At 50.3% G+C, this 19,967-nt stretch overlaps 1 protein-coding gene across 5 annotated transcripts in view; it reads left to right on the top strand.

Moving 5' to 3' along the window:
• The window catches only part of PRDM2 (PR/SET domain 2), a 132,388-nt gene extending 114,309 nt beyond the window's left edge, over positions 1-18,079 (top strand). For 2 of the 5 annotated variants that reach the window (XM_043486312.1, XM_043486304.1), the window contains 2 exons: positions 9,331-9,474; positions 16,096-18,079. In XM_043486312.1, the coding sequence (XP_043342247.1) occupies positions 9,331-9,474; positions 16,096-16,121 (170 nt within the window). In that variant the 3' untranslated portion in view covers positions 16,122-18,079. Of the gene's footprint in view, positions 1-9,330; positions 9,475-16,095 lie in introns of those variants that run through there. The other 3 variants (XR_006272749.1, XM_043486307.1, XM_043486305.1) reach the window with 3 other exon arrangements.
• The last annotated feature ends 1,888 nt before the right edge of the window (positions 18,080-19,967 follow it).

Here is a 19,967-nt window from a genome sequence, read left to right on the forward strand (position 1 = left end):
AACCTTTTGAGTGTTAGTTGAAGAACCACAGCAACTGCCCCAGGCCAGGGGTTTTGAATGGCTGCCCCATCCCCTAAGGACCACTCTCACTTCCCTTCCCCCAGCCCTCCCACTGCAAAGATTTTCCTTGTACGGCTTCACTAGGCACCGGGTCCTGCCCCAGATTTCAGAGCTAGGCCACCCGAACACGCCTCCTGCACCTGACGACCGCAGGGGTTTTCTCCCAGCCCCATGCTCCCCGTTTCAGCACACAGGTGCCTTTCCAGGGATCTTATTAAAAATGTAGGTTCTGGGACTTCCCTAGAAGAGTTAAGACTCTGCACTTCCACGGCAGAGGGCACAGGTTCCATCACTGGTCAGGGAACTAAGATCCTACCGGCCAAGCAGCATGGCCAAAATAAATAATTTTTTTAAAAAAATCTAGATTCTGACTCAGAAGGTCAGATGAAGGCTGAGTAGCTGTCTTTCTAACAAGCTCCCAGAGACTACTGATGCTGGTCCGAGGACCACACTTTGAATAGATGGATTCAGACTGAGGCTCTGAACAACTGGCTTTTAAAATCCTCCATGCCTGGACTCCAGACAGCTAAATCAGAACCCGAAAGACTGAGGAGGGGGCAGGCACCAAGACTGTTTTCTTGTCTCCAGTGCTGGAGTCTATGAGACCCACTGCCAGGGCTCCTCTGAGCTGACACAGTTCCACCCAGAGCTGCCTTCTGGCTTTGTGGGTGGCCGTGTGGTCGTTCAGTGGACAGAGGTCACTCCTTCAGGCCCTTTGGAATATTGAAAAGAGCTCTTTGATCCCTGTCACTACAAGGACTCTGTCCGGAAAGGGACCCAAGCTTTGGTGTCAGGCGGTCTTTCAGATCTTGGCTGTACCCCTTTTGGCCGAGACAGCATGTTTGTGGGGCCTCCTCACCTCTCTTGAGCCTCCATCTCCTCCTCTCTGAGATGCAGGTCATCACCATCCCATCCAGGAATGAAGGCCCTACAGTAACTCCTGGGGCATAGTTGTTGTTCAGTCACTCAGCCGTGTCCGACTCTTTGCAACACCATGGACTACAGCACGCCAGGCTTCCCTGTACTTCACCATCTCCTGGAGCTTGCTTAAACTCATGTCCATGGAGTCGATGATGCCATCCAACCACTTCGTCCTCTGTCATTTCTCCTGCCCTCAATCTTTCCCAACATCATGGTCTTTTCCAATGAGTCAGTTCACGTCAGGTGGCCAAAGTATTGGAGCTTCAGCTTCAGCATCAGTCAAGTCCCTCCAATGAATATTCAGGGTTGATTTCCTTTAGGATTGACTGGCTTGATCTTGGTGCAGTCCAAGGGACTCTATGCTCCTAGAGAAGACCAGGGCATATTAGGCACTCAATAAATGACACAATTACCTTTTCCCCTTGTTTGACGTCCTCATTTTACCAGCAAGACTACCATGGTTCACAGAGGTGGAAGCATTTCCAGAGGTCACATAACAAGTTATGGGTGGTGGTTCAAGGACTGAAGTTCAGGCTCCGGCATCCCAGGACTGTTCCTCTACTCCCACCCCTGACTCTCAGGCTGGGGGCGGTCCCATTCGAGTGGGCGGGGCCTCCCTGGAGCGAAGGTGGAGCCTGCTTCGGAAGCCAACCATTCCCGGAAGTGGTGGGTACCAGGAAGCAGGTAGTGGCTCCCTCGGCTCCCATCTATTGAGGCTTCCCCCACCTCCAGGGAATGTCAACGTCATCTCAGCTTATTTCACCTGGGCATCGGCTTGCACACCCTTTACCTCTCCCTCGCTGCCTGCAAAAGTGCTGAACGTCAGACTCTTGACTTGAGATGAATCACTCTCTGAGAATTTACGGAGGGTTATGTAAGACTCCGCGGCGGCTGCGTGGCCAGCCAGCTCTGGGGGTTGTGTCCCGAGAGATTCCTCCTGACCTGACTCATGCAGGCGGAAGAGGCAAACAGGGGGGTGCAGGCAGGGATCTCTGCTCAGAAGCCCCAGGCGGCCTGGTGGGGAGCAGGGTGGGGACCCCGGAGACCCCGAGAGCCTGTCCCGGAACCGGCAACCCTTTCCCTTGACCTTGAACTCCTTGTGGGGGCTCTCTGGGCCCCTGCCCCAGTTCCTCTCCTCCCCATCCCTCTTGAGCTCACTTCTCTCAGGTATTTGTCTCCACCATGTCCTGGAAGCTGCTGTTACTAAGGTTACCCGCAGCCTCTGGGCAACTAAATGCCGCGATCGGTTCTCTATCTTCCTTGACACGTACGCAGAGTTGGGCACTGTTAATTCTTCTTCCTCCTTGAAATACATGTCGACTTGGACACCACTCTCATGGTCATCCCCTATTCCTCCACATCCCATCCTGAGTCCCTGGACCCCCACCCCCACCCGTTTCCCCTCCCCCGAGCCTGTCCAGTCCACCTAAATTCTGACCCACCCCAAACTCATTAGTTTCATTTAATTCACCCTCTTTGAGGTCTCCTTTGGGTGTCTAGTGAACGTTGCAAAGGTAATCCTTTCAAAACATACCTCCCCACCAAGTTTTCTCTTGTCTTCCCCTTCTCAGTTAAACAAACTACCCACCCTGGAATCTGTCTAGACTCTCATCCACCTGCCCCACCCGCAACATCCAGCTCCAAAATGTATCCCAAATCCACTGCTCACTTCTCAATGTCCTTGGCCACCATCTTGCTGGACTAACCGGTCTCCCAGCTCTGTTCTTCCTTATCCTGCTGTGTCCAACACAGTGGCCACATCGGGTCACGTCACTTGCTGCCCAGAGGGATAGCCTGGCTCCCAACTAACCCAGGCCTATAAGACCCTCCCCTCCACCCCCTCTTCCCTCTCTGACGTTCCGACCTAGTGAGGAGATGCTCTCGGGAGGTGGGGGCAGGTGGGCTCAGCCTCCCCAGGTGTCAGGGAACCTGGGGGCAGCCCTCATCCTGCTCACCTTCCCTCACCTGTGGGCACCACCCATATGGCACCTGTCCCCAGTCTGACCTGGGAAGGCGGCCTCTTGTGTTAACTACTCTTCCTAGACAGTTGCAGGGCATCCGGGCATCTTTGCATATTCATCAGCTTTGGACTTCTCTGTGAATTGCCTTTTCATGTCATTAAATGATCTGTTCAGTGATTGGCAGCTTTAGCTCATTTCTATTAGGCATGCCTTAGTTTCTGTTGTTGCCACTTCATCTCCCAGGCCCCAGCATCCTCTGCCCCCAGATGAGAGATCAGGTATGGGCCCTGCTCCTTGACGTCACCTTCTCCCCAGGTCCCCAGAGCCCAGCGAGTTCAAGCTCCAGGAAGACCAGCTGAGGTGCTGCCCTGCTTCGCCTGTGAGTCATCAGCTTGTGCAGACACCCCATGCAGACAGACCAACCCTGTTAGATCACCAGGTCCTTGCATCACTCTCTCTGCTTGGGACCTGCACTGGGCCCTTCTGCACGTCACCTTTTCCCATCTTCTCCCCGACCCTGGTCTTCCCTCCTGCTCTTTCTCTTTTGTTTCTCATGTGTAGTTCAGGGTATCTGCTGCCTCCTTCACCAGAAGCCACTGGGGGTTGAGAGAGAACGTGGCTGCTTGGGAGCCCAGAGGCCCCAGTCTTGGCCACCTCGCACATGGCATCAGTCTCCCTCTGAAAACAAGCGCTTTCCCCTTTAGGCATCACTGAGTCACACATAGACCATGACCAGGTGAAGACCTCAATGTGCACCATTCACCAAAGCTTCCTTGGCAAAGCACTTGGCAGGTAGCAGACACACCATCTATCCAGCAAATAATGAAAGGCCCCCTACTGTGTGCCAGGCACGGGTTTAGGGGTGGGTCCATCAGGGACAAAATGCCTCCAAGGGAGTCAGAAAGCAAATGGCCAGTTAGACACCGAGCGTGTTGATGAAGTGAATACATACAATAAAGAAAAATGGACTGGAGGGCAGAGCATTTGCTATTTTAAATAGAGTGTTTGGGAAGGAGGTCCAATGAGAAGGAGGCCCTTGAACAAGAACTTGAAGGAGAGACAGGGAGCCCTGTGACTCCTGGGGGAAACGTTCTGGGCAGGGTCTGCAGGAATGGACTATTGGAAACATAAATGACACCCTCAAGGTCAAACAGGACAACTCTGCCCTCTTGGTTCCTTCAGACTGTGGTGGGGGGTGGTTCTGACAGTGAAGAAGTGGTCGTCCTGCCCTTTCTGGACGCCTTGGATTCGGGATAATGAGCGTCACCCATCTTACAAGGTTCTGAGGCAGGATGCTCGAGGGGCCCACTTAAGCAGGGTTCTGGCTTCTGCACTGAATGTGCACAGATCTCTGTGTCTGAGAAGCCTGTATGGGGGATGTCTAGGGTCTAGGATCACTCACTGCTTTTTTTGTTTTTTTTTTAACTTTTAAATTTTGTTTCAGGGTATAGCCAATTAACAATGCTGGAGTAGTTTCAGGTGCATAGCAGATGGACTCAGCCATACATAGATATGTAGCCATTCTCCTCCAAACTCCCGTCCCATCCAGGCTGCCACGTAACATTGAGAGAGTTCCATGTGCTGTACAGTAGATCCTTGGAGCTATCCATTTTAAATATAGCATTGTGTGTACATGTCAATCCCAAACTCCCTAACTGTCCCTTCCCCCTGGCAACCACAAGTTCTAAGTCTGTCATTCACTCCTTTATTCAGTATGTTTTGAGGGTCTGCTGTCCATGCACTCAGAACTAGGTGTGAAGGCTGCAGTGATGAGCAGACCCAGCCCGGTTCTGTAGTCTTAGACCCGCACTCACCACTCTCTCATAGATAACATGGAGCCACCCTTGGAGGTGGGGGTTGTGTGGGCTGATAACTAAGGGGGCCAGCCCCAGACCATCTGCAGGGCACTGGTTCCCAGCCCGCCCCCCACCCCTGTTGAGACCTCTCTGGATCTTAAAAGACGCTGCTGCCTGAGGCCATCTCAGAGATCTGATGTCACAGGCCAGGGGGCAGCTTCAGGGGACTCTGGTGAGCATCGGGGGCTGAAGGCCATGGGGAGGAAGGCTCCACATTGATATGCTGAAGGAAGTCTTGTGGAGCTGGGGAGAAAGGAGCCGAAGGAGTGAGGTGGCTGGGAGGTCAGCGGGGATGGGCTGTGCGTGTAAGAGCTTGGTCTCCGCTGGGAGCCCTGGGTTTGGGGACATGTCACAACCTTAGGGAAGGAGAGCAGATGGGAGGGGAGCCAGTGTGGAAGCTGTGCAGAAGACCCGACCAGGTGATGGAAGAGAGGGATGAAGGCGGACAGAGTGGGCAGGGCCCAGCATTTCCTGCTTCCATGTTCCCTCCCCTCACATTCACTCCCCTGGACATTCAGAAACATCCCCCTCTTGCTGAATTCTTCTCAGAAGGCCAAGGGTCCTTCACTCCCAGGCCCTCTCTAGCCCAGCTCTGCATTAGCAGGCTACACAGGTTGTCTCCATTTTACAGATGAGGAGACTGAGGTTTGGAGGCCAGGAGTCAGGGAGGCTTTCCAGTGAGTATGAGGGTGGGAACTCGCACTCAGGCCTCTGACGGCCGTGCTGCCTCTTCCACCCCACAGCGGCCACAATCAAAACACCATGCTCATTGATACTGTATTTTATCGGCATCATTGACTCAATGGACATGAGTTTGAGCAAACTCCAGGAGATAGTGAAGGACAGGGAAGCCTGGGGTGCTGCAGTCCATGGGACTGCAGAGAGTCGGACACAACTAAGTGATTGAACAACAGTAGCCCTATGAAATAAAAAAATAATAAAACTGCCCTTCTCATTTTCTGGGTGGTGAAACGAGCTCAGAGAGGGTTCGTGGCTTGCCAAGGTCACACAGCCACTGAGCGGGACCGAAGAATCCTGAGGTCCTTGTGGGTTAAGAATATCTGGTTTCTTGACACTACACATCTCAGCTGCGGGGCTCTCACAAGTTCTCCAACCAGAGAAAAGGTTTCACAATCAGAAAGGAGACTGTCCTATTGGATATCACCACCCCAGTCCCTTAAGGAAACACCCAGATGGTGACTTAGTGTCCCTCTGCAAAATTGTGGCTCATGAAGCTGAAAGACTTGGAATTTGCTCCCCAGGAAAGTCTCCATCTGTCTGAGCCTTCTTTTCCTCATCTGTGAAATGGGTTTAAAAGCACTTATTCCTTCCTTCCACCTGGGCTGCTGGCAGACTCCAGATTAACAGAGGAGAGAGCACTTGGGAATCACAGGGGTCCTTGTGCATGTTAGCCCATGTTACCCTCCATGAGGCTGGGCAGTGTGTGAGGGGTGGCGAGAGGCACCCACCTCTGCGGACCTTGCCCCTGACCAGGTAGACACCTAGCATTGAGAAGAAAACCTGCTCCTGAATGTCGATGGCTGTGGGGCTGCAGGAGCCTGAGAGTCGAAGAGAGCATAAGGGAGCAGAGGTACCCATGGCAGCTGGAGAAGGCTGGGAGGTCGAGGTATCACCTTTGATTGATAAGGGTGTTTTTTTTTTTTTAATGTTTGTTTATTTATATTTGGTTTTATCAGGTCTCAGTTGTGGAGTTCAAGATCTTTTGTTGGCGGCGGATGGGTTTTAGATCACGTGGGCTTAGTTACCTGTGGCATGTGGGACCTTAATCCCCCAACCAGGGACTGAACCCACACTCTCTGCATTGAAAGGCAGATTCTGAACCAGTGGACCACCAGGGAAGTCCCTGACTGATTAGGTTTCTGAATGTTTGATAGATGTGTGATGATGGTGACAGTGAGAGGAAGGAACTGGAAATTGAGGATACTAGCCTGTTGTCCCCAAAGCTGCTATTTGTCCTGCTCTATTCCTCTGGAGACATGGCCCCAGAGAAGGGACAGCATGGGGTACCTGCCATGTGCCAGGACTGTCCCTTATTCTTTAGCTGGACAAGATTCTGCAGGTCATCTGTGTTTCCAGGCAGCCTGGCAGCTGACTGTCCCCTCCCAGCATTGAGTCACCTGGCTAAGGGGTCTTGTCACCCTGGCATGCCCCCCACAGACCACCTCATGGACCTTTTGGTCTATCTGGGGCACAGGCTTGCTGCTGAGCATTGGGTCTCTGTTTTCTGCCTTAAATCTTGCTCAGGCTGGATCACACAGTGCAGGGGAGGAATCGAAGCAGGTGCAGCCCCGAGCCACGACTGAGAGCTAGGTCCTCAGAGGGGATCCGGTTTGTGGAGGGGACAGAAATCTTCCTCTGACAACTTTGGTGTGGGGCTGTTTATACGTTCTTCTATTCTGGTAGAGCTTCCCAGGTGGCTCAGTGGTAACGAATCAGCCTGCCAATGCAGGAGACACAGGAGACTACAGTTTGATCCCTGGGTCGGGAAGCTCCCCTGGAGGAGGAAATGGCAACCCGCTCCAATATTCTTGCCTGTGAAAATCCCATGGACAGATGAGCCTGGTGGGCTACAGTCCATGGGGTCACACAGAGTTGGACACAGCTGAGAGGCTGAGTACACATTCTTGATAGGTCATGGTGCTTTTACTATCTGGGCAGATCAGTTGTCGTGGGGGCATCCTATGCATTTTAGGATGTTTAGTTTAGCATCCCTGGCCCCGCCTACCAGATGCTGGGTGGCAGTATCCCTGCCCTCAGATGTGATGATCCCAAATGTCTCCAGACATTGCCAAATCTGTGCCCTGGCTAAGAACCTGTAATTGAAACCGTGATGTTTCACCTTTGAGATGGACCTCCTTCCTAGCTCAGCCCTGTCCAATAGAGCGGGCTGTGGCCAACACCTGGACGAGAGCAGCACACCAGCCTCACTTCCATTCTTCTACCCAGAAAGACAGACTTGGGACCCAGAACAAGTTACTTGACCACTCTGTGCCTCTGTTTACCCATCTGTAAATGAGAGTTAATAGAGTATCCACCATGTATGAAGAGTAAGACACTTGCTATAGGTAAAATAGCACAATTCTGGGCACCGTATGTGTCGTTCTTTTTTTGGCTGGACTGAGTCTTCATTGCTGCGTGAAGGCTTTCTCTAGTTGCAGTGGGTAGGGGCTGCTCTTCGTTGAGGTGTGCAGGCTGCTCATTGGAAGGAGGCTGCTCATTGGAAGGAGGCTGCTCATTGGAAGGCTGCCCTTGCTGTGGAACGCAGGCTCTCAGCACGTGGGCTCAGTAGTTGTAGCTCAAAGGTTTAGTTGCCTTGTGGCCTGTGGGATCTTCCCGGACCGGGGATCAAATCCGTGTCCCCTGCATTGGCAAGTGGATTCTTAACCACTGGACCATCAGGGAAGTCCTTGTGTTGCTCTTATTCAACAAATAATTGTTTTTGTGACGCTAAAGTAAGATGCAGCAGCGAACAAGACAAGGGCCCTGACCTTGAGATCGCATAGCTCCTGAGGGAATTTGACACATGATTCTGTGATTGCTTGTGACTGAGTATAACAAGTGCTGTGATGGAGAAATAGGAGGGTCAGTGGGAACCCACAAGGGGGACATCTCATCCAAGAATTAGAGAAGGAAGGCTTCCTGGGGGAGGTGGTATTCCAGCTAGGATCTGGAAGATGAGTATGAGTTAGCTGGATGAAGGAAGGGGAAGAATAATGGTCTTGGTTACCTTTTTTTTTTTTTTTAATAGAGTATTTGGGTTTTTATTTTTATTATTATTGTTTTTTTTGGCCACACCACACAGCATGAAGGATCTTAGTTTCCCGGCCAGGGATTGAACCTGTGTCCCCTGCAGTGGAAGAACAGAGTCTTACCTACTGGACCACCAGGGAAGTCTCTGCATTAGCTATTTAAATAATAATAATAATAATGCTTTCCTGAAAAAGAAATTCTGTTTGAAGGGCTGTAGTAGCAAATAGGACCAAACAGTGTCAAGGGATCCTGGTTTACACCCTCTCTGAGACCCCTGACACAAACGTTTTTGGCACAGTGAGACTGGGATGGCTGCCAGGTGCAGAGTTAATGGCCTGGAGGGGACCCAGCCCTCCCTCCTCTCCTTTCTGCGAGCGATGGTTGTAACGTGGTACCAGAGCATACTCAGATGCTTTTTGTGGGGAGAGCAATGCCCACGGAAGCAGGTGGGGAAGCGGTCAAGCTGCCATCTTCACAGCAAGTGTCCATTCCTGGCTTACCCGCCCATCCAGTCGGGGTCCTCAGGGTGGGCCTGCCCTGTGCAGTATCTCAGAACCTGGCAGTTAGATGCTTCTCCCGGCCCAGTGCCTCCCAGCGGAGGGAAGCAGGTAGATGGAGCATGGTGGTTGTTAAAGCTCACCTCCCATTGGCCTCAAGGTGCCCGGAGAGTGCATCAGCACCAAGGCCCTCCAGGTGCTGCCTGGGACACCCATTGGACTGGGCCCCTGGTGACGCTGTGTGTTATTCCTCTCCCCACGCAGCTACAGTCTCCGCCTGGCATCCCGATGTCCTCCGCCAGCTGCCCCGTACATCACCAGACAGGGTAGGAATGTCAAGGCCACAGCTGCAGCCCAGCTCCAGGGATCCCTCCTCAAAGAGTAGGTGCTTCGCCTGCTCCCTGACAGGTACTCAGAGGGTGGGGGAGCCTCCTGGGGCTCTCGGGGGCAGGGCTTGGGGGTGGGCTGGGCAGGAGAGAGGGGGTTGGGCGTGATGACTCCTGGAGCACTGTGCTGTGTGCTGAGAGGCCTTCCTGCTGGGACTGGGTGAACATGTGGACCCTGGACCACCTGGTTCACATCCCAGTTCTGTCACTTATGGGCTGCAGGACCTCTCTCTCTCTCTGAGCCTCAGTTTCCACATCTATAAAATGGGGATGACAATAGTACCTATTTCATATGATTGTGAGAATTGCAAGTGTCAAATGTATGAAAGCACTTAGAACCTTGCCTGGCACAGAATAAACACCAGGTAAGTCTAAGTGTTAGTGATCATACAATACTTGAAAACTTCAGTGGCTTTAAGCCCAGAAAAGGCTATTCTATCATGTACTTGAAAGTGGAAGTAATATTAATTCATAAAATGTAAAACTGAGATTTATGCTGAACCATGAGCTTCTTTCTAGGTTTTCTGATGATGAAACCTAATTCATTCATGGAAGCTGGACTTTTCCTCTTGATGGGCTGGGCTTTGCTACTGACCTTGAGCTGGCTTGGGTTTCTCTGCTGGTGACATGGCATGTCTTCTTTCACTGTGTCCCCAAGACCAGCATTTCAAGTATGACTGGGGCGTGTGTGCTATTGTTTCAGTCATGTCTGACTCTTTGTGACCCTATGGACCTTACCCCGCCAGGCTCCTCGTCCATGGGATTTTTCCAGGCAAGAATACTGGAGTGCATTGCCATGCCCTCCTCCAGGGGATCTTACTGACCCAAGGATCGAACCCATGTTTCTTAAGTCTCCTGCATTGGCAAGCGGGTTCTTTACCACTAGCGCCACCCAGGAAGCCCAGATGATGGGGGTACTGGTTAAAAATACAGACCCCAGGGTACCACTCCAATTTACTAAATGAGCACACTGGTGAGCAGGGCCTGGGAATCTGCATTAGCAGGCAGCCCTGAAGTTCTGGGACCCACTCAGGTTCAGGGATGCCTGCCTAATGTGGCCAGGGTTGTTTGGAATGAGAATGAAGTTGTTTAAGGCAAGAGGGGCTGGGTTTTGAAGCTCTGGGGTCTTCTGTGTTGAGCCTTCCTCCCACCTCTCCTCTCCCCATGGCTCGCTCCCTTCTCCCTCCCTCAGCAGGTGGAGTTTCTGGCCTTATTTCTCTGGGAGTTCATTCTGGAGGGGACTGGATATAAAACCCACTTCCCCCTGAGAGCCTGTCTGTGGAGCTGACACTGAGCCTGCCTCTTGGGGCCCAGCTCCCGAGTTGGGAGTTCAGTCAGGAGTGGGGTGGAGCAACGGTGCGATGGATGCTGCTCAGGACGGGGTGGCCCAGAACTCCATCCCCGCACCCATTTCACAGAGGGGAGAATGGGGGCCCCGAGAGGAGAGGCTTGGCTAGAGTGTTCTGGAGAACGGCAGGCCATGAGGGCTGAGCAGTTCCCCACTCCGGCCCCACGTGTCCTGGGATCACCCCTGTGGCAGCTATGTGGACTTTCATGCTGACGGGCTGGCTGGATGTGGCTTTCAGCTCAGAGCAGGTGTTCTTTGCAGCCTAAGAGAGGGTCAGGTGCAGCTGGAGTGATTTCTGCACAGACTAGGGTGTTTCTGTCGGCTACTGCAGTCTCAAATGTAAGCAGGCCTTGCAGGTTCAGGCCCTCCTTTGGGGCCCGCGTGTGACCCTAGACAGGTATGTTCTTTTCCACTTAGTTTCAGATGAGTGCAACTTCCCAAGCTGGGTGCTTGGATGCCTAGAAACCCAATTTCATTTGCCTCTGCAGCTCACAGCTTTTTCTGTATACTCACCAACAGTGAATGATCAGAGCTCAACAGTTTAATTTCAAAGGGACTGAAACTTGCTCCTTAAAATCTTATTTAATTTTTTCCCTAATTTAAAAATTTTTATGTTTTAAATTTTTAAATAAGTATGCCAGGAAGATTTCCTGGAGAAGGACGTGATAACCCATTCCAGTATTCTTGCCTGGGAAATCTCATGGACAGAGGAGCCTAGTGGTCTAAAAGTGCATGGGGTCGCAGAGTCAGACATGACTTAGCAACTAAACAATGATAAGTATGTATAACTTATTATTTTAAAAATTTTATTTTTAATTGAAGGATAATTGCTTTACAATATTGCCTTGATTTCTGCCATACATCAACATGAATCAGTCCTAGGCACACATATGTCCCCTCCCTCTTAAACCTCTCTTCCACCTCCCACCCCTTCCCACCCCGTTAGGTTGTTAAGAGTCCTGGTTTGGGTTGCCTGAATCATATAGCAAATTCCCATTGGCTGTCCATTTTGCATATGGTAGTGTATATGTTTCCATTCTCCTCTCTCTATTCGTACCACCCTCTCCTTCCTCTCTCCCTCCCGTGTCTGTCAGTCAGTTCTCTCTGTCTGCATCTCTGTTGCTGCCCTGCAAATAGGTTCATCAGAACCATCGTTCTAGATTCTGTACATATGTGTTAACATACAATATTTGTTTTTCTCTTTCTGACTTACTTCACTCTGTTTAATAGGCTCTAGGTTCATCCACCTTAGAACTGACTCGAATGTGTTCCATTTTATGCCTGAGTAATATCCCATTGTATGTATGTACCACAACTTTTTTTATCCATTCATCTGTTGATGGACATCTACATTGCTTCCATGTCCTAGCTATTGTTAATAGTGCTGCAGTGAACATTGGGATGCAAGTATCTTTTTCAATTTTGGTTTCCTCAGGGTATATGCCTAGTAGTGGGATTGCTGGGTCGTTATGGTAGTTTTATTCCTAGTTTTTTAAAGGAGTCTCCATATTGTCTTCCATAGTGGCTGCATCAATTTACATTTCCACCAACAGTGCAAGAGAGTTCCCTTTTCTCCACACTCTCTCCAGCACTGTTGTTTGTGGATTTTCTGATAATGGCCATTCTGACCTGTATGAGGTGATATCTCATTGTAGTTCTGATTTGCATTTCTCTAATAATGAGAGGTGTTGAGAATCTTTTCATGTGTTTATTAGCTATCTGTATGTCTTCTTTGAAGAAATGCCTGTTTAGGTCTTTTGCCCACTTAAAAAATGACTTAAAAAAAAAATCTTACTTATACTATTTGTCTTAGTCTGTTTGGGCCACCATAGTAAAATACCACAGACAGGGGGGCTTAAGCAATAGATATTTACTTCTCACATTTCTGGGGGCTGGAAGGCCAAGATAGGGGTACCAGGATCATTGGGCTCTAGTGAGACCTCTCTTCCTGGCCTGCGGATGCTACTTTCTGACTATGTTCTCACATGGCAGAAGGAGGAAGCATCTTTTCTTACAAGGGCACTAATCCCATGATGAGGGCCCCACCCTCATGACCTCATCTAAACCTAATCACCTGCCAGAGGCCCCACCTCCAAATGCCATCACATTGGGAGTTAGAGTACAATCATGAGTAGGCGATGGATATTGGAGTGGGGGCACAATTCAGTCCATAGCACTATTTAACACAGTTCCAAATGATATTTTGAGATGCCATGGCAAAGGATTTTAGCACAGGAAGGGATGTATAGGCCAGCACCCTCTATTTATAGATAGGGGAAGCTGAGACAGAGGGGCGAGTGTCAGCCCTGGGGTCAGTCTTCTGATGCCAGATGGGCCATGGGCTTTGTGGTCTGTGCCCAGGGTACATGCATTGGACTTTGTCCTGAAGAAAATGAAGATGTCCCCAGAGCACCCAGGACTGCTGTTCATCCTCCTGCCCTCGCCCAGGTAGAGGCTCTGTGACCAGCGTACTGGACAGCCTGACCCAAGTGAGGGACCACCACAGGGCAGCTTGGCTTTTCTCCAGCACCTGCCTTCCACTGCCCCCTCTTCTGTGTTCTCACGATGTCTCAGGCAAAGCCCAGCACTTTCACTTTTAGGTGTAACAAAATGCCACATTGCCTAGTCCAGCGTGAAACTCCCATTGCACATCCTATTTCACCTCTGTCTCTTTCCAGTCCTAGGCACCAACCAGACTTGTGCCTGAGGGTCTAGGAGGGGCTGACCAGGGTAGGGACTAGGAAGGGCTGTCTGGGGCAGGGACTGGCACTTCTCACTTGTCTGGTCAACATATGATGCTCCTCTTGGCTGTCACTGCTCCTTTAGCTAAGACTGGCCAGCCTTGGGGCAGGCTTCCTGACACTGGCCCTCCCATGGGGTCCTGGGAATGGATGGTGGAGGGTCTCTGTGATAGGTGAACTCCCCTCTGGCACAGCCTCGGCCAGCTGTCCCTCAGCTCCAGTCCCAGGGGTCCAGTCTGCTGCTGGGGTCTCCTCCCTGGAGGGCTGCCTTTCCGGTCGGGGTCTGGCAAGATGGCTTCTTGTATGGATCCCACTTGATGACCCACAGGAAGCTCACATAGATGAGCCACACCAGATCAGGGGGGATGGCAGGCTGCTGCACGCTGGCCTGCCTTCCTTTCCTCCTGCTGCTCCTGCTCAGATGAGCAGGGTGCATGCCGGCCTCCACCCGGAAGGAGGCTCCCTCTTTCTAAGTCACCTAGCTCCGCCAGGAGCAGCTCTCTTTCCAGCCCCATCAAGGGGTCTGAGGTCGCGGGGAGTTGAAATTGACATAGGAGCACACTTTATGGAGTTGAATCCCCATTCCAATAATCCTGATAGGTAATTCACTTCTCCATGTTTCAATTTGCCCATCTGTAAATTAGGTTGATAATTCCACACTACACCACTATATATAAGGGACTTGAGCATCTGTGGATTTTGGTATCCTTGGGGGTTCTGAGGGCTTCCCAGGTGACTCAGTGGTAAAGAACCTACCTGCCAGTGCAGGAGATGCAGGAGACATGGGTTCAATCCTTGGGTGGGAAAGATCCCCTGGAGGAGGAAATGGCAACCCACTCCAGTATTTTTGCCTGGAGAATCCCATGGACAGAGGAGCCTGGTGGGCTACAGTCCATGGGGTCGCAAAGAGTTGGACATGACTAAGGGGTGCTGAAGCCAGTCCCCTGTGGATAGCAAGGGATGAGCATATGCCTCTCACGGTTATATTGTCAGGACCGCAAAGATTAGCACATGAAAAGCACTTAGTATGCCTGGTATGTAGTAAGTCTTCCCACAAATCAGCGATATAATTATTATTCTTTTCACTGAATTATTATATTATTATTAGTAGTGGTAATAGCAATAGTAGATAGTACTTGTAGTACTAATAGTAAATGATGACCAGTTCCACTGGAGGAGAGAACTGAGCCCCTGAACTTGGCCTAGCCCGACTCCAGGCTCATAGTCAACCCTGGGCAACAAATGTCATTAAACAGTCACCCATGGGCTTGGCTTTCTGTGCCAAGCACCATAACCAGGGTTTTCTTGGAGGAAGGATGAGGAGTAAGCCACTCCCCCAGGACACAGGGCACACATAGGCTCGGGATGGGGCTTAACCCTATCTCTGTGCATCAGACTGACCTTGTAAAGGTTCCTTCTCCTCTCTGATCCTGTCTCTTCCATTGAAACGGGGATCTGTGTCACCTGCCACCAGGGTTGTTTAGTGTATTAGCATGAATGAAGTGACAGTGCAATTACTTTGGAAAACTGTCTGGCAGTATCTACTGATGCTGTACCTATGCCTTCCGCAGGGCCCGGCAGTTATATTGCTAGGGGTACACTCAGCAGAAGTGTGTACACATGTTTACCACATGTTCATATTTTATATACGCACACCCTACTGCCCAGCATTTCCACTTAGCATAATACGTACACGTGTGCACCGTACATGTCTTCTAGACACGTATAAGAATGTCCTATCGACATTACTCATGATGGCCCCAGACTAGAAACCACCCATCTGTGCATGGGTTGTGGGCTAGGCAGATGAGAGTGGCTTGACCTTGTACTAGAATCCATAGCATAGACTGAAAGAACCAGGGCCACATGCTCGATGAGCATGTGCATCCTCAGGTGGGTGCACCTCCGAAACCATTATGCAGAAGCCAGGCCCAGAAGGCACATGTACCAATTGATTCCATTTATTTAAGTCAAAAAATGGGTTATGGCTTCCCTGGTGGCCCAGTGGTTAAGAATCCAAGTGCCGATTCAGGGGAAATGGGTTTGATCCCTGGTCCCAGAAGATTCCACATGCTGAGGGTCAACGAAACCCAGGGTCCTCAACAAGAGAAGCCACCACAGTGAGAAGCCTGCACACAGCAACTAGAGCGTAGCCCCCGCTCACTGCAACTAGAGAAAGCCTGCTTGCAGTACTGAAGACTCAAAAATAAGTAAATAAATAGCCAAAAATAAAAAATAAATAAAAACAGGTAAAAGCAATCTATGGTAATTAGGTCAGGAGAGTGGTTATTCTAGGGGGTGAAGGTGGGTGGGTATCCTCAAGAGGCGCCTGGGTGGGGCTGATGGGAGTTTGGTCATGTTCTGTTTCCCCATCGGGGTGCTGGTCACACAGGTGTGTTCACTAACAGTTCATCAAGCCATGTTCTTTCTGTGCAGGTGGTATACTTCTGAAAGTGATTTAACTGGAAAAATTCAGTGGAGGGACCATGCCCGAAGAGGTAGGCACTTGAATATGTAGCCGTCATTGTTATTTTTCTTCTCTTTTTCTCCTCAGCACCTGAAGTGACCTGGAGTCAGTGAAGCCAAAGGGACTGGCCTTCTGCCCTGCAGGAAGTACCGACGTATTCCAGATCCATGAGCCTGCGAGAGAGAAGGAGTGCGTGTGTATATGTGTGTGCGTGCATGTGTGTGTGCGAATGCGTGTGCCTGTGGTCTTCAGACGAGGGTCCTGAACCCCAGGGAGGCTGGAGGGTGGCTGACTCGGCACCGAGGACGACATGCGGGTGCTGTCCCCAGGCCGTGACCTGCAGCTCAGCCTTCCTATTGGGAGGGGCCCCTCCTACTATGCAATTTTTCAAGAGCTCCTTGATCCTGCTTTTTGCTTCTCTGGTTGTCTTTTGCCATGCGGGGACTTGGGTCTGGCCCCAGGGGTCAGCTCCAGCCCTGTCTGAGCAAGGCCTTCAGGAGGAGGCCAAGATCCCCTTCTGGCCAGCCCTGCTCCTGCCCCACACCCCCCACGGCCCCCCTCCCCCTCCCCCCACGCCCGCCTTCCCTCACCCCAATGTCTCTGGGAATCTGTAGCCTGTAGACACTTCGGAGCCTTGCTGATCATCCCCCTTGGCCCTTGCACTTGGAAGCCTTTTCTCTCTGCCTGAGCAATCTGAGCCGCTGGCTCTTGAGTCGTTTCCAGATTTGCCGTTCTCATTTGTCAGGCCCTGTGCGTCCGGGAGAAAGTCCTAGTCTCCATTTATAGATCAGACTCCTCCCTGGGAGAGGCAGGGATAGCAAGGCATCTGGTGGGGGCAGGGGGCGAGCTCCTCGTGTGCTTCTTTGCCTCACTTGGTGGGACCATCAACACCTTTAGTGTCTGTGCTTCTCAAATTGGCTGAAAAGGGAAACAAACAAACAGAAACTGGGAAACGAAAAATAAGTTGGACGATTAAAAAGCCTGGGGGTGGGGGTGGGGTGGTGGGGAAGAGATTTCCCGAGACCCGTCCATCGCCTGCCAGGGAACAATGCAGCTGGCTTCGTCTCTGATGGAGCAGTCCATGTCTCGGAGAAACGGGTGAGCTGAGCTAGGAGTTTGGACCCAGTTCAGTGAGGGTCTTGGGTTTTGTGCCTTTGGGGCAGACCCCAGACAAGGATGTCTGAGACCACTTTGGTGCTGTCTTCTCAGCCCCATTTTTGATGGTGATGCGCCAGACCCAAAGTGGAAAGAGGGGACCCTTTAGAGTATGTAGGAATGGTCATGCAAAAAAAAAAAAGGGACTTTTTTCAGGGCTATTACGGTTGATCTTGCAACTCTGTAAATATGTATGTAGACACTTTTAAAAGCACGTATTTATGTCCCTGACTGTAAATGCCCCATTTTTAAAGTTTTATAACTTGTGTTATTTAATGAATCCATCGACTGGCTGCAGCATGGGGCCTGATAACGGTCCAGGAGGAGAGTTTCGTTGAGAGCCTCACGTGGGCAGCAAAGTGCTGACTGTTGGCTTGTCCCCATCCTTTTTCCCACCCTCCCAGCTACAGGCCATGATTTCTTTTAAATTCTCACAAACTGGAATCCTTTGGCCCACTCCTAAAATTAACCCTCATGAGCATGAAAATCTGTGGCCGTTCTTTATCCTAACGATATGATTTTGTCCCTTCCATGTTGACACTCGTGAACTGTACCCCAGCCTCTCAGTTCTTGAGGGTTTGTTTTTCCTTTCAGCAGCGAGGAAGGCCCACGAACCCAAAGCTTGGAAAGTCGCCTTCAGCCAGTGGAAAATTCTGGAAAATGTGGTGGGAGGGCTGGGGGACACTCATTTTTTCTGCATGTGCAAACGTGCTGGTCAGCCTCCAACCCTCAGCCTATCAGGAGAACTGTCACAAATGTTCCAATCATGAAAATGGGGGTGGGTGGGTTGGGTTTTTTGTTTTTTTAAAAAGCGGTGTTTCCTGGTCAGTGATGGTCTTCGAGCGTGGGTTTGGATTGCAGAAGAGGACATGTGAAGAAAATTAACAATAAAAGTGTGAGGCGAGATTGTGAGGAACAGGCGTGGGAGTGATCATTTTGGTTCTGGTACTTGGAGTCTTCTGTGTCTGAGGGGTGGGAGTGGGCTGGGGGTCCTCAAAGGTTCCATCCTAGCCATGAGAGAAACCTAAGCTTTCCAGGAAGCTCCCCATGGAAATACCCCCACCGGTGAGCAAGCTCACGCTACATTCATGGCCCTCTCCCATCTGCCAGCCAGTGAGTTAATAAGCCACATGGCTGAGACTAGAAAGGCCTCCTGTGATTGCAGACATATTCTTTTCTTTAAGCAGCCTCATTGAGCTCAAATTCACATATCATACCATTTATCCAGTGTGTATAAATCATTGTTTTTTAGTATATCCACACAGTTCTGCAGCCATCGCCACAGTTTTAGAACATTTTCTATCACCCCCCAAAAGAAACCCCACACCCAATAGCAGTCACTTTCTTATTTCTTATTTCCAAGCCCTTAGCCCCAGGCAACCACAAATCTGCTTTCTCTCCTTGCAGATTTACCTATTCTGGATATTTCATGTAAATAGAATCATACAAAAAGTGGTCTTTGTGACCAGCTTCTTTCACTTTGCCTATTCTCAACGTTCATCCAGGTTGTGGCATGTCTTGAGACTTCATTCCTTTCTATGGCCAAATACCCCATTGTACGGATGTGCCACATTTTATTTATCCATTCTTCAGTTGACAGATTTTTGGGTCATTTCCATTTGGGGGATATTAAGAAGAATGCTGCTATGAACACTTCTATAAAGGTTTTTGTGTGGATTTTTTTTTTAAGTATATTGCTGGGAAGGAATTGGGTCATATGGTAAATCTATACTTAACATTTTGAGGAACTGCCAAACATCTCCAAAGTGGCCGCATTATTTTACATTCCCACCAGCAGTATCAGGTTTCCAATTTCTCCACGGTCTCTCTAGGCTTTGTCATTGTCTTTTTAACTTTTGCCACCATTGTGGGTGTGAATACAAATGAATTCTTTTGAAGAGCTAATCATCCTAACAGAGTTTAACAGGGCCTTGAGAGGATGGGGATGAGGACAGGTGAATTTTGATGGAAGGTGAGAGATAAGCACCTTGGGTTTGGTGCTTATTTTGGGTTTGGGGTGGGTAGATGGTAGGAGGTCGGTCCCCAAATGGCCTTTGCCCATGCCCCAGTACTGCAGGGGAGTAGGAGGACAAGCTTCGATTTCTGCCTTTTCACTTAAACACTTTCTCTAAAAAGATGAGAAATTAGAATTTTCTAGAGGAACAGAACCAATGGTGTGTGTGTATATATATATATATATAATTAACTATGGGAATTGGCTCAGAAGATCAGTCACTCAGTGGTGTCCAACTCTTTGTGACCCCACGGACTGCAGCACGCCAGACCTCCCTATCCATCACCAACTCTTGGAGCTTGCTCAAACTCATGTCCATCGAGTCAGTGATGCCATCCAGCTATCTCATCCTCTGTCATCCCCTTCTCCTCCTGCCTCTTTCCCAGCATCAGGGTCTTTTCCAGTGAGTCAGTTCTTCGCATCATACTCCCAAAGTATTAGGGAGGCTGAGAAATCCTATGATCTACCACCTGCAAGCAAGAGACCCAGGACAGCTGCTGGTGTAATTTATTCTCAGTCCCAAAGCCTGAGAACCTGGAGAGCTGATGGTGTGAATCCCAGTTCTGGCGGAGATGAGATGTCCCCAGTTCAAGAAGTGAGTTAGGAAAAAGGGGTGAATTTCTCCTTCCTCTGTTTTCTGTCCCATTCAAACCCTCAATGGATTGATTGTATGAGCCCACTTACACCAAGGAGGCTGACCTACTTTACTGAGTCCTTACAGAGTCCAGGGATTCAAGTGCTGATCTCACCCACAAACACCCTCACAGACACACCCAGAAACAATGTTTAA

The sequence above is a fragment of the Cervus canadensis genome, chromosome 13 (genome assembly GCF_019320065.1).
Source record: "Cervus canadensis isolate Bull #8, Minnesota chromosome 13, ASM1932006v1, whole genome shotgun sequence".
Taxonomy (NCBI): Eukaryota; Metazoa; Chordata; class Mammalia; order Artiodactyla; family Cervidae; genus Cervus; species Cervus canadensis.